Source organism: Calliphora vicina, chromosome 4 (assembly GCF_958450345.1).
Source record: "Calliphora vicina chromosome 4, idCalVici1.1, whole genome shotgun sequence".
NCBI lineage: Eukaryota > Metazoa > Arthropoda > Insecta > Diptera > Calliphoridae > Calliphora > Calliphora vicina.
In genome coordinates, this window is record NC_088783.1 from 117,109,427 (window position 1) to 117,135,377 (window position 25,951).

At 30.4% G+C, this 25,951-nt stretch overlaps 2 protein-coding genes across 2 annotated transcripts; both read right to left on the minus strand.

Moving 5' to 3' along the window:
* Positions 1-2,060: 2,060 nt before the first annotated feature.
* On the minus strand, positions 2,061-18,408 carry ari-1 (E3 ubiquitin-protein ligase ariadne-1). The gene is made up of 8 exons (XM_065507830.1): positions 18,262-18,408; positions 15,191-15,499; positions 6,309-6,464; positions 6,175-6,231; positions 5,457-6,106; positions 5,227-5,350; positions 3,246-3,472; positions 2,061-3,083 (listed from the first exon to the last, which is right to left on the minus strand). The coding sequence occupies exons 2-8, from the start codon at positions 15,404-15,406 to the stop codon at positions 3,002-3,004; spliced, it is 1,512 nt and encodes a 503-aa protein (XP_065363902.1). The 5' UTR covers positions 15,407-15,499; positions 18,262-18,408; the 3' UTR covers positions 2,061-3,001.
* A 3,972-nt stretch (positions 18,409-22,380) lies between these two features.
* On the minus strand, positions 22,381-24,858 carry LOC135957884 (uncharacterized). Its single transcript, XM_065508715.1, has 2 exons — positions 24,440-24,858; positions 22,381-22,905 (listed from the first exon to the last, which is right to left on the minus strand). The coding sequence occupies exons 1-2, from the start codon at positions 24,845-24,847 to the stop codon at positions 22,537-22,539; spliced, it is 777 nt and encodes a 258-aa protein (XP_065364787.1). The 5' UTR covers positions 24,848-24,858; the 3' UTR covers positions 22,381-22,536.
* Between the last annotated feature and the right edge of the window lie 1,093 nt (positions 24,859-25,951).

Sequence of the window (25,951 nt, forward strand, 5' to 3'; positions counted from 1 at the left end):
TTTTGTACACCCAAATCAACTTCATAGTTTTTTTCACATTTTTCTACTCAATGACTATATGCGGCAAAACAAAACCATATATGCGGCGGAAATATTTTAAAAATAAACATTTTCGCTTTAAACATTTTTAACTTTGCACAATTTCGTATTTTACATTTTTCAACTTCGTATGGTTTGGCAGTCTACTTTTAGCATCTTCCATATTTTCATTGTTTGAATTTTTCACTGCGCATATCGTTTGCAGTTTATGGTTTTCACGCTGCAATTTGTTTGCATGTATGATGTTTTTGTAGTAATTTTTTTGTATATTATACACAAGCAATTTCATTTGTTTTTGCTAACCAAAAATATACATATATTTAGGCAGCAAATGTTTTAAAAATTAAAAATTTTCATTTTGTCTTCTAGCTGCAACGTAAAATATTGTGTAAGGCAAAATATTTTTAGAAAAACTGCGACAAATATTTCTACCATGAAGCTTGTGCATATATGGAATTCGTAAATAGTATTTATATTTTTAGTATGTATACAATGAAATATTATCTTGTTAAATATTTGTTGCAGTTTTCATGTAAAATTATGAATTTTTTTGCAATTTTTTGACTAATATAGTAGTAATTTTAAACTCTGGTTTTGTTTCTTTTGGCGTTGTTGTTGTTTTTCATACAATTAACCCAGTCGGACTTTGAGTTAACTTAAAACTAACTAATGGTCAATCAGAAATGAGTCACAGGTGACTAAAAAACTAGCTCATTTCCCTTGTAAATCCCTATTCAGTTTTTCCATGTAGTGTCATCACAGCGAGTCAGTACTCACTCACTATGCATAAGTTTCAGCTAACCACAAGCTAACTCATTATGAGTTAGCTTGTGGCACATAAAGTATGAGGGCACTATAAGTTAGCTATGAACTGACTAATTAATGATTAGGTTTTACAAGTTAACTTATAGTTAATTTAAATAAGTCATTCTACATAAGTTTCAGCTAACCACAAGCTAACTCACAATGAGCTAGCTTGTGGTTAGCTGAATTTTTTTTTATCATTGTTTTATTTTATATTTTAATATTAATTTTTTTTAATTTATTTATATAGAAAAATCTAAGTACCCAGAAATTTTGGTTGAAATCGGTCAACCCGTTTCCGCAGTTAGTGTTAATATCAAAGTTTACACTTCTTTTTATATATTACTTTCGAGTGACTACGTTAATTTTCTACTTATCGTATAATTTAATAGATGCAGTTCGAGATAATGTAGAAGAAACCAGACAAAGTAATTAGAAATGTGCTGAAATTAATAAAAAGCGACATTTTAAAACCGTTTGCGTATGTGGTCTTCCTCAAATTTCTAGACAAACTGATTAAAAATATACACAAAACAAATATATACAGTTTTAACTGTCATGATCATGAAGAAAAAAAATATAGAACTTATTTTTTCTTATTTGCTTTTTACTCTCTTTAATGCTTGTTTATTTCTACATCAGCTTTGAGTGAGTCAAAAGTTAGCTTAATACTTATCGAGATGAAGTCAGTTGTTATAATAAAATAGCTCATCTATGCACAATTTTGCAGTTATGTTGCTATTTAATCTCGCTACTCTCTTTAATGTTTGTTGATTTCTGCATCAGCTTTGAGGGAGTCAAAAGTTAGTTGAATACTTATCGAGAAGAAGTCAGATGTTTTAAAAAACAAATAGCTCATCTCTGCATCAATATTGAGTTACTTCAGAAGTTAGTTGTAAATGAGTTAGCAATAAGTCAACTTGATTTTGAGTCAGCTCATAAAAGTCCGACAGGGAAACGTATGTTTGGATGTGTGTTGGTTTCATTGCCTTGCGTATTTTGTTTTTGTTTTTTCTTTTGGTGTTCTGTTTCGTTTGGCGTTGTTGTTGTTTTTTGTGTTCTTGATAAATTTAGGATGCTGTACGCTGAAAGTGAAATTATAAAAAATAATAATGCATCCACAACAAAGGTGAAGGGTATATAAGATTCGGCATAGCCGAATATAGCACTCTTACTTGTTTCTGGTTTGTTTTGTAAACTTTGAAATTCAAACAACATTTTCTTTATTATTTTTTTTTTTAATTTTTATACAATTTAATTTATTTTTTTTAATTTTTTTGTTTCTTTAAAGGTTTTTGTGTTTTTTTTTGTTGTTTTTTGTTTTATATTTTAAGAGAAAACTATTTACATTATTTTGTAATTAAAGCAACGAAGACTATGAAATTTGTTTATAATTTATAGCCCTAGGAAAATAAGTATGAAGAGAGTTGGCAGAGGCAGGGTTTGGGGGGGAAGGGACAAAAAAAAAGACATCATAATAATTGATTTTAAAACAAGGGTCAAGAATTTAAAATTAAAAATTAAAATTACTAATAATAAGAGTAAGAGTAAGTAAGTAGTAAGTAAGAGAAGAAAGCAAGAAAGAAAAAACTATTATTAATAAAATATTTTTAAGCTGTAATAATGTTTAATTTCTAGTTTTGTTTTGCCAGCTGTTATTTCTTTAACAAATTTTTTTTAATCACTTGGTGTGTCTAAAAACAAATCATTTTTTTTTAAATAATTTTGAAATAATGCTAAGCATTAATGAGTTATTAAAGGACTTATTAATTTTGGTTTTTCTTTTAAACATTTATAACATTTAATAATCAATTTTATCAGAATTCAAACTAAATATTCTTATAATTTTGTTAACCAAGTGATTTTTCTTTTAAAAAGGCTTAAAGATCAACAAAAAACCATTAAATTGTTTTTGTTTTTTTTTTTTAAATTATTATTATTATAATGTTTTTGTTGGCGTTTTGTTGTATTTTCTTATTTTTGTTTTTATTTTGTTTAATAACTATTATATTTTGTTTTATGCATAAGTTTTTTTTTTTTTTTTAAATTTTTCTGTTTTCTTTATAGTAAAATGTGTGGTTTGTTTCTGGTTTTATAATGAATTTCTTTTTATTAATTTATTACCACATCGCTTACGAGCCGTTGATGGAATATCTCGTCATTCCAAATATTCCCACCAATCTTTTTCATAGCCCTCATGTACATGATCTAAAAGTACTTTACGCCTTTTTTCACAGTATCTAAAAAATCAAAAAAAATTTAATTAATTATTAATTTCAAGTTTGAAGGGGGGCCATTTCATAAAATTCAGAAAAAGCCCCTTAATTTGTAGGAATTTTAAAAGAAACTTTTTTGTTTAAATTTCTAATAAATTGCCTGATTTGGCATACATTTTTACAAACCTGTATTTATCTTGAACTTTTTGTTTAATATCAGCTAAATTCTCTGATGTTATATCACGTTCCAAATATTCTGATAATTTCTCAGTGGCAGATTCTAAATCCTTTTGATTATCTTCGAATATCATTGATTGATTGTTCTTTTTCAAATAATACGCAAAAACATACGTATACATGAGTGTTTGGCGGCACTGGCATAAGATATCAACGGCCTTTTTCAAAAATTGCACCTGCAAAAGTAAAATTAAAAACATATTCAATAAAAACCCATTAATAAACCAGAGACTTAGAGATTATAGAATAAAAACTAGACTAGAGACTAAACTAGAGACTAGACTAGAGACTAGACTAGACTAGAGACTAGACTAGAGACTAGACTAGAGACTAGACTAGAGACTAGACTAGAGACTAGACTAGAGACTAGACTAGACTAGAGACTAGACTAGAGACTAGACTAGAGACTAGACTAGAGACTAGACTAGAGACTAGACTAGAGACTAGACTAGAGACTAGACTAGAGACTAGACTAGAGACTAGACTAGAGACTAGGCTAGGCTAGAGACTAGACTAGGCTAGAGACTAGACTAGGCTAGAGACTAGACTAGGCTAGAGACTAGACTAGGCTAGAGACTAGACTAGGCTAGAGACTAGACTAGGCTAGAGACTAGACTAGGCTAGAGACTAGACTAGGCTAGAGACTAGACTAGGCTAGAGACTAGACTAGGCTAGAGACTAGACTAGGCTAGAGACTAGACTAGGCTAGAGACTAGACTAGGCTAGAGACTAGACTAGGCTAGAGACTAGACTAGGCTAGAGACTAGACTAGGCTAGAGACTAGACTAGGCTAGAGACTAGACTAGGCTAGAGACTAGACTAGGCTAGAGACTAGACTAGGCTAGAGACTAGACTAGGCTAGAGACTAGACTAGGCTAGAGACTAGACTAGGCTAGAGACTAGACTAGGCTAGAGACAAGGCTAGGCTAGAGACAAGGCTAGAGACTAGACTAGGCTAGAGACTAGACTAGGCTAGAGACTAGACTAGGCTAGAGACAAGACTAGGCTAGAGACAAGGCTAGAGACTAGACTAGGCTAGAGACTAGACTAGGCTAGAGACAATACTAGGCTAGAGACAAGGCTAGAGACTAGACTAGGCTAGAGACTAGGCTAGGCTAGAGACTAGACTAGGCTAGAGACTAGACTAGGCTAGAGACTAGGCTATAGACTAGACTAGGCTAGAGACTAGACTAGAGACTAGACTAGGCTAGAGACTAGACTAGGCTAGAGACTAGACTAGGCTAGAGACTAGGCTATAGACTAGACTAGGCTAGAGACTAGACTAGAGACTAGACTAGGCTAGAGACTAGACTAGGCTAGAGACTAGGCTATAGACTAGACTAGGCTAGAGACTAGACTAGAGACTAGACTAGGCTAGAGACTAGACTAGGCTAGAGACTAGACTAGGCTAGAGACTAGACTAGATTAGGCTAGAGACTATACTAGACTAGAGACTAGAGATTAAGCCAGAGAATAGACTAGAGACTAGACTAGAGACTAGACTAGAGACTAAACTAGAGAATAGACTAGAGACTAGACTAGAGACTAGACTAGAGACTAGACTAGAGACTAAACTAGAGACTAGACTAGAGACTAAACTAGAGAATAGACTAGAGACTAGACTAGAGACTAGACTAGAGACTACACTATAGAATAGACTAGAGACGACACTAGAGAATAGACTAGAGAATAGACTAGAGACTACACTAGAGAGTACACAAGAGACTAAACAAGAGACTAGACTAGAGACTAGATTAGAGACTAGACTAGAGACTACACTAGAGGCTAGACTACACCCTAGTCTAGTTACCAATCTAACTGTCTAGTTATGACCTCATGTTTTTCCTTTGCAAATAAAGTTTTCCATTTCAAATTTATTTTTTTCAAATACTGACGAAGTTGATTCTATTTTAATTTTTTATTTACTCACTTCAATCCATGACATATTGTGTTGTTGCATTTCTTCCATTTTATGTTTAACAGAGGCATACAATTTACTTTCAAATTTTAAAGATTGCATATGATTCATATAACGATTATAATAATGTAAATATCTGCAAAAAAAAAAAAAAACAATGAAAAAACAAACAAATAAAATTACATTTCAATTAATTAAAAAAAAAACTTGTTAAATAAAAGCAAATAACTAGTTTTTACTACCTTGCTAATGATGATCTAAATTTCTCTTGAGCATGACGTGCTGCTTTGGCTTCATCTTCATCATAACGATTGCAATTGTACCATGACGAACCATGCGGCTCCCATGAACCCAAACACACCCAACAGAAATCGTGCTTACAATTTTGATTCTTGCAGACCATGTGATTGCAGCCGCCATCCTTTTCAATCGTCACATTGCACTTGGGACACTCTTTGGTGTTGGCCGCTATCCAATTGCTCGTCTCCGAATCATCGTCACACTTCTTAATCCATTTCTTCAGCCAACGGCACTTGACCGGATCATGCCAGTTTTCGCCGCAAGCGAAACAAAACTCATGATTGCATTTGCAGCGTACGGGTCGAGATTCGTAGTAGGCCACTTTGAGGGCATAGGTGCAATCGATGGACGGACACCAGCGTAACAATTGATTGCATTCGACAAAACTGTTTGTGATGAGCTGCTGGTATTTAACACGTACCCGGGCGTCTGTTACCAGTTTTGTTACGGTTACATCGTCCACTAATATATCACAGCCATGAGCTGCACACGAAATCGATTGACCCAGGCCCTCGCTAATGATTTTCGTTGTTAGATATTCACGCCAGCAGGTCAAACAAAAACGATGACCGCATTCCAAACCAGCCATGGACTAAAGAAATTTTAATATTAAATTAATGAATGAATGGAAAATTAGCTTTCAAATTAAATACTACTTACATCTGAGGGCAATTGTGAGAAACAAATTTCACATTCTTCTGCGGTATTTTTTGAATTCTGCAAAAAAGAAACCACAAGTTAGTCTAAGCTTTAATTTAAAATAAATATTTGTTTTGTTTTGTTTAGTTTTATACCTTTTGTTTATTAGCATTTGCCGGTTTATTAAAAGGATTCACAATATGTGCCAGTTTGAATAAATCCTCTGCATTGCCATCGAAATATTTTTCTAAAAGTCTTTCTTTGTCCCATTTAAAATGATTTAATAGCATTCGTGTTATGGTTGGTGGTAGCTGCAAATGAAAAGAACACAAACAAATGTAAATATTAAGCAAATGTTTATGTTAAACATAATTTAAATAAATAACAGCGAATTAATATAAAAACAAGCTTAAATAAATAGTAATTTAAACTGAACATTGCCAGAGAATGTAGCGATAAAAGGAATTATATAAAAGGAAATATAAAAAGTATGCAGAATACATTCAAGGACTTAAATTAAAAGGACTACAATATTGACAAAATCAGTTGAGTGAAAAAAATTCAGTTATTTCAACAGTAAAGCTTCTTTACATAGTCAGTTGGTTGGTAGAACCGAACAATTTGGTCATCACATTGAATCTGAATATTCTAACTTAAAGAAGAAAACTCATAAAGGAAAACCCGGAAACCCTAGTCTCAGTTCTAGTCTCTTTATTAGTATCGGGGCTAGTCTTTGTATCTGGTCTTGACTCTGTATTAGTCCCTAGTCTAGTCTCTCTATAGTCTAGTCTCCTTCTACTTTAGTCTCTAGTCCAGTCTTGTCTATCTCTAGTTTAGTCTCACTCTAGTTTAGTCTAGTCTCTCCCTAGTCTAGTCCCTCTCTAGTCTAGTCTATCTGTAGTCTAGTCTCTCTCTAGTCTAGTCCCTCTCCAGTCTAGTCATTCTCTAGTCTAGTCGCTCTCTAGTCTAGTCTCTCTCCAGTCTAGTCTCTCTCTAGTCTAGTCATTCTCTAGTCTAGTCTCTCTCTAGTCTAGTCCCTCTCTAGTGTAGTCTCTCTCTAGTGTAGTCTCTCTCTAGTCTAGTCTCTCTCGAGTCTAGACTCTATATCTAGTCTAGTCCCTCTCTAGTGTAGTCTCTCTCTAGTCTAGTCCCTCTCTAGTCTAGTCTCTCTCTAGTCTAGTCTCTCTCTAGTCTAGTCCCTCTCCAGTCTAGTCTCTCTCTAGTCTAGTCTCTTTCTAGTCTAGTCTCTCTCGAGTCTAGACTCTATATCTAGTCTAGTCCCTCTCTAGTGTAGTCTCTCTCTAGTCTAGTCCCTCTCTAGTCTAGTCTCTCTCTAGTCTAGTCCCTCTCTAGTCTAGTCCCTCTCTAGTCTAGTCTCTCTCTAGTCTAGTCCCTCTCTTGTGTAGTCTCTCTCTAGTCTAGTCCCTCTCCAGTCTAGTCTATCTCTAGTCTAGTCTCTCTCTAGTCTAGTCTCTCTCTAGTCTAGTCTCTCTCTAGTCTAGTCTCTCTCTAGTCAAGTCTCTTTCTAGTCTAGTCTCTCTCTAGTCTAGTCTCTCTCTAGTCTTCTCTGTCTCTAGTCTAGTCTCTCTCTAGTCTAGTCTCTCTCTAGTCTAGTCTCTCTCTAGTCTAGTCTCTCTTTAGTCTAGTCCCTCTCTAGTGTAGTCTCTTTCTAGTCTAGTCTCTCTCTAGTCTAGTCTCTCTCTAGTCTTCTCTGTCTCTAGTCTAGTCACTCTCTAGTCTAGTCTCTCTCTAGTCTAGTCTCTCTCTAGTCTACTCTCTCTCTAGTCTAATCCCTCTCCAGTCTAGTCTCTCTCTAGTCTAATCCCTCTCTAGTCTAGTCTCGCTCTAGTCTAATCCCTCTCTAGTCTAGTCTCTCTCTAGTGTAGTCTCTCTCTAGTCTAGTCTCTCTCTAGTATAGTACCTCTCCAGTCTAGTCAATCTCTAGTCTAGTCTCTCTCTAGTCTAGTCTCTCTCTAGTCTAGTTTCTCTCTAGTCTAGTCTCTCTCTAGTCTAGTCTCTCTCTAGTCTAGTCTCTCTCTAGTCTAGTCCCTCTCTAGTCTAGTCCCTCTCCAGTCTAGTCTCTCTCTAGTCTAGTCTCTCTCGAGTCTAGACTCTATATCTAGTCTAGTCCCTCTCTAGTGTAGTCTCTCTCTAGTCTAGTCCCTCTCTAGTCTAGTCTCTCTCTAGTCTAGTCTCTCTCTAGTCTAGTCCCTCTCTAGTGTAGTCTCTCTCTAGTCTAGTCCCTCTCCAGTCTAGTCTATCTCTAGTCTAGTCTCTCTCTAGTCTAGTCTCTCTCTAGTCAAGTCTCTTTCTAGTCTAGTCTCTCTCTAGTCTAGTCTCTCTCTAGTCTTCTCTGTCTCTAGTCTAGTCTTCTCTGTCTCTAGTCTAGTCTCTCTCTAGTCTAGTCTCTCTCTAGTCTAGCCCCTCTCTAGTCTAGTCTCTCTCTAGTCTAGTCTCTCTCGAGTCTAGACTCTATATCTAGTCTAGTCCCTCTCTAGTGTAGTCTCTCTCTAGTCTAGTCCCTCTCTAGTATAGTCCCTCTCTAGTCTAGTCTCTCTCTAGTCTAGTCCCTCTCTAGTGTAGTCTCTCTCTAGTCTAGTCCCTCTCCAGTCTAGTCTATCTCTAGTCTAGTCTCTCTCTAGTCTAGTCTCTCTCTAGTCAAGTCTCTTTCTAGTCTAGTCTCTCTCTAGTCTAGTCTCTCTCTAGTCTTCTCTGTCTCTAGTCTAGTCTCTCTCTAGTCTAGTCCCTCTCTAGTCTAGTCCCTCTCCAGTCTAGTCTCTCTCTAGTCTAGTCTCTCTCGAGTCTAGACTCTATATCTAGTCTAGTCCCTCTCTAGTGTAGTCTCTCTCTAGTCTAGTCCCTCTCTAGTGTAGTCTCTCTCTAGTCCCTCTCCAGTCTAGTCTCTCTCTAGTCTAGTCTCTCTCTAGTCTAGTCTCTCTCTAGTCAAGTCTCTCTCGAGTCTAGACTCTATATCTAGTCTAGTCCCTCTCTAGTGTAGTCTCTCTCTAGTCTAGTCCCTCTCTAGTGTAGTCTCTCTCTAGTCTAGTCTAGTCTCTCTCTAGTCTAGTCCCTCTCCAGTCTAGTCTCTCTCTAGTCTAGTCTCTCTCTAGTGTAGTCTCTCTCTAGTCTAGTCTTTCTCTAGTCTAGTCTCTCTCGAGTCTAGACTCTATATCTAGTCTAGTCCCTCTCTAGTGTAGTCTCTCTCTAGTCTAGTCTAGTCTCTCTCTAGTCTAGTCCCTCTCCAGTCTAGTCTCTCTCTAGTCTAGTCTCTCTCTAGTGTAGTCTCTCTCTAGTCTAGTCTTTCTCTAGTCTAGTCTCTCTCGAGTCTAGACTCTATATCTAGTCTAGTCCCTCTCTAGTGTAGTCTCTCTCTAGTCTAGTCCCTCTCTAGTGTAGTCTCTCTCTAATCTAGTCCCTCTCCAGTCTAGTCTCTCTCTAGTCTAGTCTCTCTCTAGTCTAGTCTATCTCTAGTCAAGTCTCTTTCTATTCTAGTCTAGTCTCTCTCTAGTCTAGTCTCTCTCTAGTGTAGTCTAGTCTCTCTCGAGTCTATATCTAGTCTAGGCTCTCTCTAGTCCAGCCTCTCTCTAGTCTAGTCTCTGGTCTAGTCTCTGGTCTAGTCTCTGGTCTAGTCTCTAGTCTAGTCTCTGGTCTAGTCTCTGGTCTAGTCTCTGGTCTAGTCTCTAGTCTAGTCTCTAGTCTAGTCTCTAGTCTCTGGTCTAGTCTCTAGTCTAGTCTCTAGTCTCTGGTCTAGTCTCTAGTCTAGTCTCTAGTCTAGTCTCTAGTCTCTAGTCTAGTCTCTAGTCTAGTCTCTAGTCTAGTCTCTAGTCTAGTCTCTAGCATAGTTTAGTCTCTAGCCCAGTCTAGTCTCTAGTCTAGTCTCAAGTCTAGTCTCTAGCCTAGTCTAGTCTCTAGCCTAGTCTAGTGTTTAGCCTAGTCTAGTATCTAGCCTAGTCTAGTGTCTAGCCTAGTTTAGTCTCTAGCCCACTCTAGTCTCTAGCCCACTCTAGTCTCTAGCCCACTCTAGTCTCTAGCCCACTCTAGTCTCTAGTCTAGTATCTAGCCTAGTCTCTAGCCTTGTCTAATCTCTAGTCTAGTCTGTCTTTCGTATAGTGTCTAGTATAGTCTATTCTTTGTCTATTCATCACACAATTTATTATAATTATATTGATTTCTTAAAATAAAATAAATCTGTGGTAAATTTCTTATGACATATTTGAATAATATGATTTAATCTAATAGTTTTTATAGAAATTTTCTAATTTTTATTTTTAATTAACAATTAACACCTATAAAATGTGATAAATTATAACAATATCTTACAAGTTGTGTCATTTTCAAACACAAATAGAGCAAATTATTCAATAATTTCCAAGCAAATATATGAATCACTAATAATTTTAAAGCAGCAAATAATTTTGCTATAAAAATTAATGAAATTGTATAGAATTTTAAGTAGTTGTTCTAGATTATTGCAATATTTTTATTACATTTTTAGTTTTTTGTTTGAGGAGAAATAAAACCAAAAAAACTATTGCTAAAAAAAAGTGCAGCAGTGTGACCTTGTGTGGTAACAGCTACATTTCAATAATAAAACTAAATACAAATTTCTTTTGTAAAGTGAAAAAAAAATATAAAGAAAAACATCAATCAATTTCTGCCATTACATGGCATCATAATATACAGTAGAAATTTAAGGCTCCTTTCCCCGGATTTTCTTGGGTAAAAGCTGGTGCTGGGTACTGTTTGTATTTAGCATTATTATTTTATAATTATTACACAGAATACAAGTTTAAATATTGAAGGTTATTTTCTGTTTAAATAAGGGAAACTAAAATTGATTAAAACATGAATAAATTTATAGTAAAAAAAGAAGACATCAGCCTTGATGGAATTTTCATAACATTGTTAGAATTTAAAGGAAACAAATAGTTGCAAACTGTTGTTTGATAAAATCTATTGATTTTCTAAGCAAATCCTTAAAAATGTTTCTAAATTCAATGACAAGTTGCCATTAAAAACCTTCGCTTGTGGGGCTTAAAGCACAGGATATTAAAACAATACAGTTTTTTATGGAAAACCGAAAGCAAGACAACCCAGCAAACATAAATTTTATTAAAATAAGTTAAAAAATTATTCTAAACAAAAAAGTTTTTGAAATTTTTTTACAAAAAAATCCTTTGCAGATCCTCAAATGTCTCTATCTTTCTTTTAGGAACAAATCTTCTGTTTCTTTCTCATCATTTTCTTTGCTGGTTAATCAGAATTTGGTTTTAACCATCTATGCATGTAAATGTAGGGATACAAAACTAATAATACTTGAATCCACTCAACAAAAAAACAAAATACACAAGAAATAATGAAAGAAAAACATATTCATTCAAACTGTTACAGAACACAAACATACACAAAAAATCCTTGACCTAATTTTAAATTTGTTTACAATATTACAACCACAAAAATCCTTTCTACACATAATTCCATAGAAATTTTAAAATTTATAAGAAATTTTAATTAAGATTTTTGATTTTTATAAAAAAAAAATAAGAAAATCTTTGTAAATCTCTGAAATTACAGCAATTTTGCTTGCCTTTAGTGAAATTAGAGATATTATAAATTTTCAAAAAAATTTTAAAAATTCGAACTTAAATTCGAATTTCAATTTTTAAGCAAAAAATAACAAATTTGTTTCTGCTGATAAATTATTTAATTTTAAAATTTACAAAATTTTAAGTTTTCAATTAAATTTTGGGAAATTCGAACTTAATTCGAATTTAAATTTTTTAATTAAAATGTATAAAATGGCAAATTATCTCATTTTAAAGCATTAGCAAAATTTAAATTTTTCCAAAAAATTTTGAAAATTCGAACTTAATTTCGAATTTACATTCTTAAGCAAAAAATAACAAAAACTGGGAAATTCGAATTTACATTTTTTTTTAGTAAAAGTATCTAAAACGGCAAATTATCTCATTTTAAAGGAAATTTGCAAAATTTAAATTTTTTCAAAAAATTTTGAAAATTCGAAATTAATTTCGAATTAAAATTCTTAAGCAAAAAATATTAAAAACTTACTAAAATACAAATTTTGTTTACCAAAATATTTTTTAGGTTATAAATTATTTTATTTTGAAGCATGGATTTTGAAATTTACAAAAAATTCAAAGTTTTTAAAAAAAATTCAAAATTCTAACTCAAATTCGAATTTTAATTTTTAAATAAAAATAGCTAAAATGCCCTAAAATAATAAATTATATTATTTTAAAGCAATTTGTTAATAAAATTACCAAAATTTTAAATTTTCAAAATTCGAACTTAATTTCGAATTTAATTTTTTTAAGTAAAAGTATCTAAAACGGCAAATTATCTCATTTTAAAGCAAATTTGCAAAATTTAAATTTTTCCAAAAAATTTTGAAAATTCGAACTTAATTTCGAATTAAAATTCTGAAGTAAAAAATATTTAAAAGCAATTTGTTAATAAAATTAGCAAAATCTTAAATTTTCAAAATTCGAACTTAATTTCGAATTTGAATTTTTTAAGTAAAAGAGTCTGAAATGGCAAATTATCTCATTTTAAAGCAAATTTGCAAAATTTAAATTTTTTCAAAAAATTTTGAAAATTCGAACTTAATTTCGAATTAAAATTCTTAAGCAAAAACTAACAAAAGCAATTTGTTAATAAAATTAGCAAAATTTTAAATTTTTAAAATTCGAACTTAATTTCGAATTTGAATTTTTTAAGTAAAAGTGTCTGAAATGGCCTTAAAACGGCAAATTATCTTTAAAATTATTATTATTAAATTTTCTACTAAAATTTTCAAAATTTTAAATTTCCAAAAAATTTTACAAAATTCAAACTTAATTTCGAATAATTTTTTTTCCTTTTTGAAAGACTTTATTTTATATAAAAAATATGATTTTCCACTGATTTATAACAAATTATATGAAAATTAACTAAGTTTAAGACAATTTCGAAAATTCGAACTTAATTTCGAAAATTAATTTTTTAATTAAAAATGTAGCAAATTGCCCTAAACTGAAAAATATTTAATTTTAAAACCTTTTGTTTTTAAAATTTAAATTTATGTACTCATTTCAAGAAAATTTATTCGAAATACGAACTTAATTTCGATTTGCATTTTTAACAATTTCCTAAAAATTATAAAATATTTAGATTTAAAAAAAAAATTTACTTGCCTCAACAATGCCTTTAAGGCGCTGAGGCTAACTTATTGTAATGAAATTGAATTGAAAATAAAATTTATATAAAAAAAAAAAAAATATTTTGTAGTCAAAAATTTACTCATTTCATTTCAAGACAATTTTGAAAATTCGAACTTAATTTCGAATATTATTTTCATCTTTAAAAGTCTTAATTTTCCTTAAAATTATATAATTTCTTTGTCTCAAACTATTTATAAGAAAATTTAAAATTTAAGACAATTTCGAAAAATCGAACTTAATTTCGAATTTTAGTTTTTAAGTAAAAAATTCGCAAATTGACCTAAACTGAAAAATATTTAAATTTAAAACATTTTGTAGTCAAAAATTTAAAAAAATTTACTCATTTCAAGAAAATTTTTAAAATTCGAACTTAATTTCGAATATTATTTCCATCTTTAAAAGCCTTAATATTCCATAAAATTATATATTTTCTTTGTCTCAAACTATTTATAAGAAATTTTACAATTTTTTATTAAATTTAAGAAAATTTCGAAAATTCGAACTTAATTTCGAATTTTAGTTTTTAGTAAAAAAGTCGCATATTGCCATAAACTGAAAAATATTTAGATTTAAAACATTTATAAGAAATTTTGAATTTTGTTTTTAATTTAAGACAATTTTGAAAATTCGAACTTAATTTCGAATATTATTTCCATCTTTAAAAGTCTTAATTTTAATTAAAATAATATATTTTCTTTGTCTTAAACAATTTATAAGAAAATTTACAATTTTTTTATTAAATTTAAGACAATTTCGAAAATTCGAACTTAATTTCGAATTTAATTTTTTTAAGTAAAAATTTCACAAATTGCTTTAAACTGAAGAATATTTCAATTTAAAACCTTTTGTTGTCAAAAATTTAAATAGTAACTTATTTCAAAAGAATTTTGAAAATTCGAACTTAATTTCGAATTTGAATTTCTAGCATTAAATGTCTCAAAAGACCATAAAATGTTCAATTATTTTGTTTTAAAGCAATTTGTTATCAAAAATGGTAAAATGTAAAGATTTAAACCAAATTTTTAAAATTCGAATTTAAATTTTCAAATAAAATTAGCTAAAATTTCATTAAAATCATAAATTATTTAGATTTAAAACAATTTGTGGTATAAAATTTATTCATTTCAAAAGAATTTTGAAAATTCGATTTTGAATTTCTAGCATTAAATGTCTCAAAAGACCATAAAATGTTCAATTATTTTGTTTTAAAGCTATTTATAGCTATAATTAGCTCAATTTGTTTAACTTTACAATTGAATTACGAAAAAGAAACCCAGATTGTATTATACTTATAAAACTAAACTGTTTTTATAAAACTTTGAAATCTTCAATGGAAATTACAGCAGTTGGCCAATCACAATTTTTCCATTGAACTTCGAATTGACACATTTTTGGGTATTACTGGCCGTATGTCATGAATAACATGAAAAATGTTGGCCTCCAAGGCGTCAATTGTTGCAGAGCATAAACCAGCGAGAAATGAGTTCTATTGGACTTAAAAACACCCTTTTTCAGAACTCATATCTAAAAACAGATAAATAAGCTTTAAAAAAGGTTCCATTTGTATCAATTCCACTTAAAACTGTTCCAATTGAAATGTACTTGAACATACATCTGCTATTTAACACATGTTTTTCAATGCAAATCACATCCTATTAGAATTTCAATAAACCCTTTCCATTTTACCACAAAAATCTCCCCTATTTAATTCAAATTAACCTAAAATTCTATTAATAATTTAACCTCATTATGCTTCACCAATTTCTGTACCAATTAATCACTTAAATTAAAATCAAAACCACATTTCCTCTTACCTTTAAAACACCTTTGACCTCATCGATTATCTCCCTTTGATGCAAAACAATTTCATCTGTTGTCAATACCTCATAAATGTACTCATCATTATCTGCCTGGCGTTCGTGAACGGAAGGTATGTCATCCATGGGAAAATCATCGTCACCCTCATCGCCCGATGAAACATTGCCGGAATCAACATTATCTATTTCAAAGGAGTCCTCATCAGAATCCATAATGCGAAGAAGACGACAAGTGAGGAGGTAGCAAGCAACTCACTCAGAAGACAGCAAGAGGTAGGGCGAAGAAAAATGAAAGAGATTCAATTGCTAAAAGAAAGAAGAAAAACTATTTTAATAAAAGGGGTTTCTTTTTTTTATATTCATTATGGTAAATTTTATTTTTAATATTATGTATTGTTGTTTTTGTTAATTTAAATATAATAAAAAAAAACTAAGCAGCTGTTTTCTTCATGTTACAACAAAAGCCCTCAAAATGGTTATACAAAAACAAAATGTAAAGATATCTACAACAACAACAACTAAAAGAAACAATATAAACGTCACTTGACCTTGTTCAAGTTATTTATTTATGTGTGTTTGTTGTGTGAGCCGCCATTATTGGTCTATTGTTTTTTGTAAATTCTCCGCTGCATTAATTTTAAGCTAAACGTTTTATATTTATCAATTGTTTATTGTTTATTTTATAAGTAGGGAAGTGGGTATGTGTTGCAGTACTTTAAATTTAAAAATTAATTATTTTTTTGTAATATTTCCCTATAAAAAATAAACTATTACACTCCCCCCACACTTTCACTCCTCACTGACACTTAGCGGTATATTGGTACTGCCAATGTTAAAGAAACTGAAAAGTCGCTTGAAATCATTAAAGAATAAACGCCAGATGTTAAAACATTGATTATTTTGGGGAAGTCTTTAAATTTTGTTAAATAAAAGTAAATTTAAAAACTAATGATAGTTTAATAATTAAATATATCATTAACCACAGTTACAAGCGACAATACTTAATATTAATAGTTATTTGTCTAAAACTTGGATTGACAAACTCCAATTGAATTCATAATTATCATAAAAAACTGCCAAAAATGTTTGTGTTAGAACAAAATCTGACTATTTTGTTATAAATTCTGAAAAATTAGAATTCTTGTACATTCAAGAATTCTCTGAAGGGTTAATTTTAATGATTATTTAAAAAGTTTTGTTAGTAATATTGTTGGTAGTAAGTAGCAAGACCTGCGCAGAAGTGTGAGGGATTGAAATTCAATGTTTTCCATGTAGTTTACTAATATATTGCAATATTTTGTTTACTTTTTGCAGAGTAACATTTTCAATACTAGAAAGAAATTTTGCAGGTAAACAAAAGAAACGGATAAGCAAATAACAAAAATCGTTAACTTATTTTTTTTCTTTAACTTGATAAAATAAATATATTCACATTGACAAGGAATAATCAAAATTGTGAATATTTAAGTGGGTAATTGAATTTTTTTAAACAAATATATCAAATTTTTTATTAAATTTTGGGTTATAAAAAAGCTTTATAAATCAATCACCAATTTCTTGGGAAAAAAATCGCTAATTTTTCCCATATAAACCCACACTTAACCACACTGTCTTAAAAATAAATTAAGAAAATGGCACAAAAAGGACAAAAAAAACATAAATTCTTTAACAAAACACTAATTATTGTTAATTATAACATAAATAATAAGAAAACATTTAATTTTTAAACATTTTCTTGTAAATTTCATTAAAAAAAACCAACTAGACACATATAAACATACAAACATTCGAACAAGCAATCTTATACATAACCAACAACAAAGTTCAAGGCTATTTTAACAACAAATAAGGCCACAAAAGAAACACATACAAAATAATAATAACAAAAAACCTTCACACTTTGCAAACAAAAAAAACACACACACAACAATAACAATTTGTTTAAATAATTGTTAATTGATTTAACACTTTTTACTTTTAATTTCTGGCAAAAATATTTGGACAATAAATTTCTTGCCACAAAATGCTGACATGACAATTAACATTGCAACAACAACGCAAAATTGCATTAAACATACGAATAAAGGGCAGAAAGAAAAGGAGAGCCTTAAAGAATGCATTTCTCACTAACACTAACAACAACAAACACATATTACATATACTTGTATCAAAAAAACACTAGTTGTCTCTTTCTATTCCATGTTAAGCTTAACCATGAACAAAACTTATTGGATTTTAATGAGTTTTCATGTAAGCAAGAAAAAGAAACAAAAAAAAACAAAGAAAAACAAGTAAGAAAGTATGGTCGGTCAAGCCTGCCAGATAATACCCTACACTAAGTAAAATTTCAATAATTTATATTTTTGAGTGATTTTCGGAAGTGGGGTTATATGGTGGCTATGACCAATTATGGACCGATCACCATGAAATTAGGTCGTCTGATTTATGTCTATATTAAAGTTAACTATGTTGAATTTTGTGTGTTTACCAAAATTTTTAAGCGATTTATGCATGTTAAAGTGATTTTCGGAAGCGGGTCTATATGGGAGCTATGACTAATTATGGACCGATCGTAAAAAAATTTGGTGACATGAATTTTGTGTATACAAAACTAATTTGGAGCGGAATTTGTGGAGATACATATATAAATTAAACATTTATGACCGATAAAGTCCAATTTCGAGAGGACATATGTATGAGAGCTAGGTGAAATAATAGACCGATTTCAGCCAGTTTCAATAGGCTTGGCCCTTGAGCCAAAAAAATAATATGTACCAAATTTCATCGAAATATCTTCAAAATTGCGACCTGTACTCTGCGCACAAGGTTTACATGGACAGCCAGCCGACCAGACGGACGGACGGACATCGCTTAATCGACTCAGAAAGTAATTCTAAGTCGATCGGTATACTTTAAGGTGGATGTTAGACTAATATTTTTGGGCGTTACAAACATCTACACAAACGCATATAATACCCTCCCCACTATGGTGGTGTAGGGTATAAATAGTTATAGAACAAAAATTGGGAAAATTTTCCTAATTCCTTTAAAATGTTATAGCAATTTACCTTTTTTTCACAAAAATGTAGCAATATTTAAAAGTTTATGTTGATTTTTTCAGGGTTATAGCAACACTTAATTAAATTTTTTAGGTTTTTTTACTACGTCAATTTATTTTTCTTTACAACACAATAATTTTCTTCTTTAATTATTCAAATTGTTACACTTAATAATACAAAATTAATTTTTTATTTTACAAAATTTTCTTTGTTCAACTTTTATTATAATTTAAACACTTGCACGTTTTATTTGGCAATTTTTATTGGGTTTTTTCAATTTAAAACTTTTAACTAAAATTTATCTATTTTTTCATATTATTTATGCCAACAAAATTTCTAAACATTTATTTAAATTAGAAATTTTTTTTTTATTAAAAGTACAAAAGAAAATGTCCAGTTTTTCTCGCAACGAGAACGAACGTACTTTCTTTGTAAAATTTATAAAACAAATGATAATAAAAGAGAGAGTATGTGCAATTGGGAGAAGGTGAAATAGACAAGAATTCAATGAACGGCAAATATAATCATCTCTTTTTAACTAATTGCTGTGAAAGGGGCAAATCCGCAGGAGAGAAAGAGACAGCTAGTGTTGCGATTTTCGTTTAATAAGAATTAAGCAAAAGAAAATGAAAATAAAACAGAAATGTCAATAATCTAATATCAGCTGTGTTCAGTTGGTTTATTAAGCAGGGTTGTATTTAGTTAACAGAGTTGTGTTTAAAAGAAATACACTGGAAGAAATTTTACCTTTAAAATATAATTTCTTGAGATACTTGACTGACTCACTTAGATTTATTAAATTTAAAAGTATATATGTATATTTACAGCTTACCCTGTCTATACTTGACAAATATTTATCATAACAATAAATGACATTTGTTGTCAAGACAATGTTGTCTTATCAAAAGCACTAACAATTTTGTCATAACGAAGCAATAATACTAATAAATGGAGACTATACCTGATTTATCATGATACAAATTTATCAAGTGTAGACAGGGAGTTAATTTTTTTGCAAATTAATGCTCTTAACTTGAAAAATAAGGTTTTTTTTTAATTATTTTAATTATTTTTATTTAATATAAATATTGTACAGAGGGTTAATCACGAAATTTTTAGTATTAAATAAGTATTTATGAGATAATTTTTAAAGTATTTATGTTCTATAGCTGAAATTTCAATAAAAATCCTCTAGAGGAGTTTTGACTATAAAATTTTGGGGTAAAATTTTAATTAGGAAAAATCGATATTATGGAAATTAAAAATAAATAAGAATTCCAATTAAATTTTTGTCATATAATTGTTTTTAATTAAAATTCTCTAACATTTTCTCTCTCATAGTTTTTACTAAAGCATTAAATCGCCCTTTTGAATTTGTAATTTTCTGAACTTTCTACCTTTTCTTACTTAATTAAAACTATAAAAAATACATTACTTTCGTCTGCGCAAAAAAAACAACACACACACACAAAAAGAAATTCAAATGCAAAGAATTTCATTAAAAATTCTAGACTCGTTTGTTTTTTGACATTAATTTTTGTTTGTTTTGCATTTGAAAAAAGCAGCAATACGTTTCCAGTTTTTAATGAATTCCATTTGGCTTATGTACCCACAAATATTACATTATATACAAGACCATTGTTTTAGTAAATAAAGATCTCTCTGCTAACATTGACTGCAAAAAGAAATTATTATCAATTCCAATGAAAAACCATTTATCAATTTTTACAGCACCCCAGGGTTTTTAAGCGCGCGCTACAATAATATACACAGAGCCAGCTGGACAGACGTACATACACATATTTTTTGCTGACGCCAGAGAAATTGAGGAAAGAAAATAAAAACGACAGCAGCAGACGCAGCGCAGCATGTGTTTAAAGAAGGTCTTTGAATTTTCATTAGATGGTGTGGTAAATGGTTGTGTGGATGTATTGTGGTCATTATGGAAAAGCAAAATTAAAAGGAAACCATCATACAAAAAGAGAAATTGGCAAAAATAATGTCATGTTCCTCAATTTCCCTTGCCTTCTTTTCCCCCTTTCTCCTACAAAGCTGATTAACAGTAAATCAAGTCCAAAACATCTCAGTTCCAACCTTGTGAAATTTCGTTATGATATCTTCAATAGTAAATTATTATTTTTCAATAATTTAGAAATTTTCTAATTACGAAATTTATCTCTTTGGTTAGAGAAAAATCGATCAGCAAGTTCAACGCCCTAAATAACCATTAGAGCTCTATAATTTGCGCCCAATAAAACAACAACAAAAATAACGTTACCATAACAACAACAAATGTCATTCATTGAGTTTTCTTCGATTTGTTTTTCTTATTTTTTTATCATTGTTTTCACCATCTGGTATCATACCTATTGAAAAATATTTCTATCACATAATGTAACCAGCTGCTATTTATTATTGTTTAGAAAAATCAGCTAACCAATCTTATTAAAACAATTATGTACATGACTTTTAACTTCTATTTACTTTTCTTAATTCGTTTTGTCCCAAAAAAAATACAAATTTCCACACCCCCTTTTAAAAAACACTTTCCTTTATCTTGTTTGCTTTTCCTCTTACCTTCTTTCAGTTTTTAGCCTTTTCTTATTATTTTTCCTTTTATTTTCTTTATACTTTCTTTAATTTTCTTAATTGTTTCGCAAAAAAATCAATAAAATTTGTAATTTATATTGAAAACTATATAAAAAATGGAGGTTTACTGCTGAAAACAGTTAAAACACGCCATAATTATGACAGAGATGACAGTTAACACACAAACACATGTATAGATATGTATAAAGAAACAAGTTTTTCAAAAGCAAAACAAACTAAAAGAAAACACCGTTTCTAGAGAGAAAAACAAAGAGAGAGATATAAAAATAAACAACAACAAAGTAAAGAGCAATAAACCAAAATAATAAAAGCAATTACAACAATTGTAATGCTGGGTATACACGATACTATTTTTCGTACTAATCGTAGTATGAGTTGAAGTACGATTTTGTGATAGACGTTACTACAAATCGTACTATTTCCTTTGAAAAAAATGACAAGTAATAAAAATATCACAAAAATCAAAAATTTTTGATTTTCATACTTCGTTAGTACGACAACATGATACACGTTACTAATTTCATACTTATACGATTTATCGTACGACTTATCGTAACGTGTATACCTAGCATAATAAATAGAAAATAAAAATAATAATTCATACCAAAAATTTACATATATTTTGTGGTTTACACACAAATTTATCTTAGGCACAGTGTAATAATTGGTTGTTGTTCATTTATTCTTCTCTTATTTTCTTTATTTTGTTGTTTTTGCTGCAAAAAGTGTATGTATCTAAACATCAGGCTTGGAAAATGGTTATCTTTGTGCTTTGGTTTTTTAATTTTGAAAAATTGTATTTCAGTTCTTACAATATTGGTTAAATTTGGATACATTTTCTTAATTTAAGCAATTTAAAAGACTTTACTAATGTTTATTTTCGTAACAAGAAGCTTTTAACTCATTTTTGTGTTTGCTAGCAACAATAACGTTCATTTTCCATCCCTGAAACAGTGGATACATACAGAAAAACACAAGTGTAAACAAACCTACCTGCTGCATAGGGCGTTGGTTCAACGAACTCGATCAAATAGCTGGACTTCACACCAACTGATTACAATTGGATCGAACAACTGTCGGCTGATATACCAAACTATCCCCCCAGGCCTTTATTTCAAGCATTCAGTGAGTTTTTTTGTGAAAGTCGAAATCATGTCTCTGCCGGAGGACGACACATTGTGGCCGTATGCTTGAAACGGCTAAAATAGGACGAAAACAAAAGAATGTGGAGGCTGGATAGGCGTCAACTAACTCAACAAAATCTTTTAAAGCAAGCTAATTTAGTGGGCGACTTGCTCCAACCCGTGCAACTTTTGCGATTGGATACTAGAACATTTGAGGAGCTTTTGAGCCTGATTAAACGAGAAACAAAACACTCTTAAGCCTAATGCTACAACGGCAAGTGAACGTTTGTTAACAACGCTGCAATACCTGGCCACTGGTAAACATTTTGAGGATCATAAGGTAACTAGTGGTGCTGGAAACTTGAAAAAAACACCTAAAGGTTAGTACACCGAATTTCTTTTTAATTTTTATAACAAATTTTATATTTTATTGACTGCATTCTTACAAATATGTATGTACTCTTAAATTAAACTTAAAATTAAGTTCACAGTTGGTAGGTAGATAGATATTCTTTGTAAAGAAATAAAATAATTCACTATTTACAGGTTTCTAAATCCCAAAAATATCATTAGTTTCAATAGTAACGATTTCCTCCTTTGGCTCTGTAAACGCGGGTGAAGACTGTATGTGGTAGACGGTACCTATGTTGGTTAGACCAGTGTTTGTGTTGAGTAAGCCCAATTCAGCATTGAACATGACCTCGTTAATAACTCGTTCGGCAATTATACGTTGCATTCGTTCCATTTTTGAGAGCTTCTGACCCCAGACATTGGCCATTTGCTGGCTAGTATCTGGTGCGGTTGCTAAACTTGACGTAGCCTGTTTTACGGGTTCGATGGTAGGGTTGGGTTTCTTTTTTTTAGGTACTGGTGGCTCTGGTTGTTTCGGTTCTGGTTGTTTTGGTGCTGGTTCGGTCACCTAGAAAATAATAAAAGATAGATACGGGCTTAATATATTTTAAAATTGTGAATAAAAACAAATAAATTAATAAACATATATTGAAAACCCCCCCAGGAGTGGCGTTCTATCTCTTTCCCAATTGCATTCGTTAGCATTTTCCTACTTTGCTTAGTAAATGCAGACTCTAAATTTATATTGGTCGATTTTGAAGCTCTACGGCGTTCCTATGTAGGAAAGGCCCTCAAAAGTTAAAGTTTCTTCAAGAAATTTCTATAAAAAACAAAAGTTATCGATAACTTTTCTATAGAAAACAAAAGTAATCGAAAAATTTTGTAAAGAAGTTATCGATAAATTTTCTATAGAAAATAAAAGTTATCGATAAGTTTTCTATGGAAATCGAAAGTAATCGAAAAACTTTGTAAAGAAGACAAGTTATCGATAACTTTTCTACAGAAAACCAAAGTTATCGATAAATTTTCTATAGAAATCGAAAGTTATCGATAACTTTTCTATAGAAAACAAAAGTAATCGAAAAACTTTGTAAAGAAGACAAGTTATCGATAAATTTTCTATAGAAAATAAAAGTTATCGATAACTTTTCTATAGAAAATAAAAGTTATCGATAACTTTTCTATGGAAATCGAAAGTAATCGAAAAATTTTGTAAAGAAAACAAGTTATCGATAAATTTTCTATAGAAAACAAAAGTTATTGATAACTTTTCTATAGAAAACAAATGTTATCGATAACTTTTATAGAGAAAACAAAAGATATCGATTACTTTTCTATAGTAAACAAAATTATCGATAACTTTTTATAGAAAATTAATGTTATCGATAACTTTTCTCTATTAAACCAAAGTTATCGATAACTTTTCTATAGAAGTCTAAAGTTATCGATAAATTTTCTATTGAAAACAAAAGTTATCGATAACTTTTCTATAGTAAACAAAAGTTATCGATAATTTTTATATAGCAATCGAAAGTTATCGATAAATTTTCTAAAGAAAACCAAAGTTATCGATAAATTTTCTATAGAAATCTAAAGTTATCGATAAATTTTCTATAGAAACTTAAAGTTATCGATAACTTTTCTCTATAAAACAAATGTTATCGATAACTTTTCTATAGAAAACAAAAGTTATCGATAATTTTTCTCTATTAAACCAAAGTTATCGATAACTTTTCTATAGAAATCTAAATTATCGATAACTTTTCTATAGTAAACAAAAGTTATCGATAATTTTTATATAGCAATTGAAAGTTATCGATAAATTTTCTAAAGAAAATCAAAGTTATCGATACATTTTCTATAGAAAACTAAATTATCGATAACATTTCTATAGAAACCTAAAGTTATCGATAACTTTTCTCTATAAAACAAAAGTTATCGATAATTTTTCTAAAGAAATCTAAAGTTATCGATAATTTTTCTAAAGAAATCAAAAGTTATCGATAAATTTTCTAAAGAAAACCAAAGTTATCAATAAATTTTCTATAGAATCGAAAAAAAAATGATCACGATAAAAAAAATACAGATTTGTGTGTACTCACATTCAAACACCTCATCGAACTGACCGTTTCCACAGAGTTCACAACATTTACAGAGCAAGTGGAACAGTTCTCATTTACAGGCGTCAATTCAACCGAGTTCAAAAATGAGTCCAAGGCATTAAAGTAAAATAGCGATGGTTTGTAAGGTCCATTTGGATCGTTTTTTCGATTTAAAGTCCGTCTATATTCGCGCCTATAACAGGTACGCAATAAATTTATGCGCCTACGTAAATCATTTTTATCAGCATTTGGCTGAGATTCCCGGTATTTCTGCAATAAAATATTATATTGCACGTCTTTTATGCGGCGATTAGTATAATCCGGACTCCTTACATCCCACAGGGCGGGTAAGGTGCGATAAACTTCAATCAGTTCGAGAATTTGCTTTCTTTCTGGCATCGAAGTCATCTCGTGTCACAATCAACAACCGCACTTTTCAAAATACTCTTTTCAAATGAATGTTTGTTTCAAATTATCAAGCTTATGGCCCCCTTCAACACTCAAACATGCCATCAAGCATTCATTGTGAAATAAACAACAACAAAAAACAACAAGCAGAATTGTGTTTCCAGCATGGTTGGCTGATGTTATTACGTAATTGCTGGCTGATATTCTGTATAGAATTTGGTATTCTCAAGCACTTGGTTATATGCTTGTCATACAATTTGAATGGTTGTTTTAATTTCTCTACTATAGTAGACACAAATGTGTGCTGTTTGCCATCATACTGTTTCTATTAAACGGGGCCTGTTTTGCTAAACATTTTCAATGTTTTTTTTGTTGGGTCTCTCTATCTCTGTTTTTCTTCTCATTCTCTGTGTATTTGCTTGTTTGAGACAGACGGGCAAAATAAAACAACACAATTGTGTATATACTATTAGGGTTACTAGGTAATTTTCATCGCTGCCCACTATCAAAATTAAAAATATCCCCAAAATTCCCCAAATATAGTTTTTCTTGCGTAAAAAGAGTCTTTACTATATAAAACAAAAATTATGGATCAATTTGCTATATAAAAATTTTTCTATAGAAGCAAAAGTTATTGATAACTTTTCTAATATAAAAAAGAAGTTATCGATAACTTTTGTATAGAAATCTAAATTTATCGATAACTTTTCTATAGAAAACAAAAGTTATCGATATTTTTTCTATAGAAAACAAAAGTTATCGATAACTTTTCTATATAAAACTAAATTTATCGATAACTATTCTATAGAAAACGGAAGTTATCGATAAATTTCCTATTTAAAACGAAAGTTATCGATAACTTTTCTATATAAAAAAAATAATTGATAAATTTTCTATATAAAACAAAAGTTATCGATAACTTTTCAATAGAAATCTAAATTTATCGATAAATTTTCTATAGAAAACAAAAGTTATCGATAAATTTTCTATAGAAATCGAAAATTATCGATAACTTTTCTACAAAAAACTAAAGTTATCGATAAATTTTCTATAGAAATCGAAAGTTATCGATAACTTTTCTATAGAAAACAAAAGCTATCGATA

Excerpts from the sequence above, each read along its gene's own strand:
- ari-1 (XM_065507830.1), bottom strand. The coding sequence starts at position 15,406 with ATGGATTCTGATGAGGACTCCTTTGAAATAGATAATGTTGATTCCGGC. Across the intron at positions 6,465-15,190 it reads AGGTCAAAGGTGTTTTAAAG|CTACCACCAACCATAACACG; the intron begins GTAAGAGGAAAT and ends TTTCATTTGCAG. Across the intron at positions 3,473-5,226 it reads ACAATATGTCATGGATTGAA|GTGCAATTTTTGAAAAAGGC; the intron begins GTGAGTAAATAA and ends TTACTTTTGCAG.
- LOC135957884 (XM_065508715.1), bottom strand. The coding sequence starts at position 24,847 with ATGACTTCGATGCCAGAAAGAAAGCAAATTCTCGAACTGATTGAAGTT. Across the intron at positions 22,906-24,439 it reads GTTCGATGAGGTGTTTGAAT|GTGACCGAACCAGCACCAAA; the intron begins GTGAGTACACAC and ends ATTATTTTCTAG.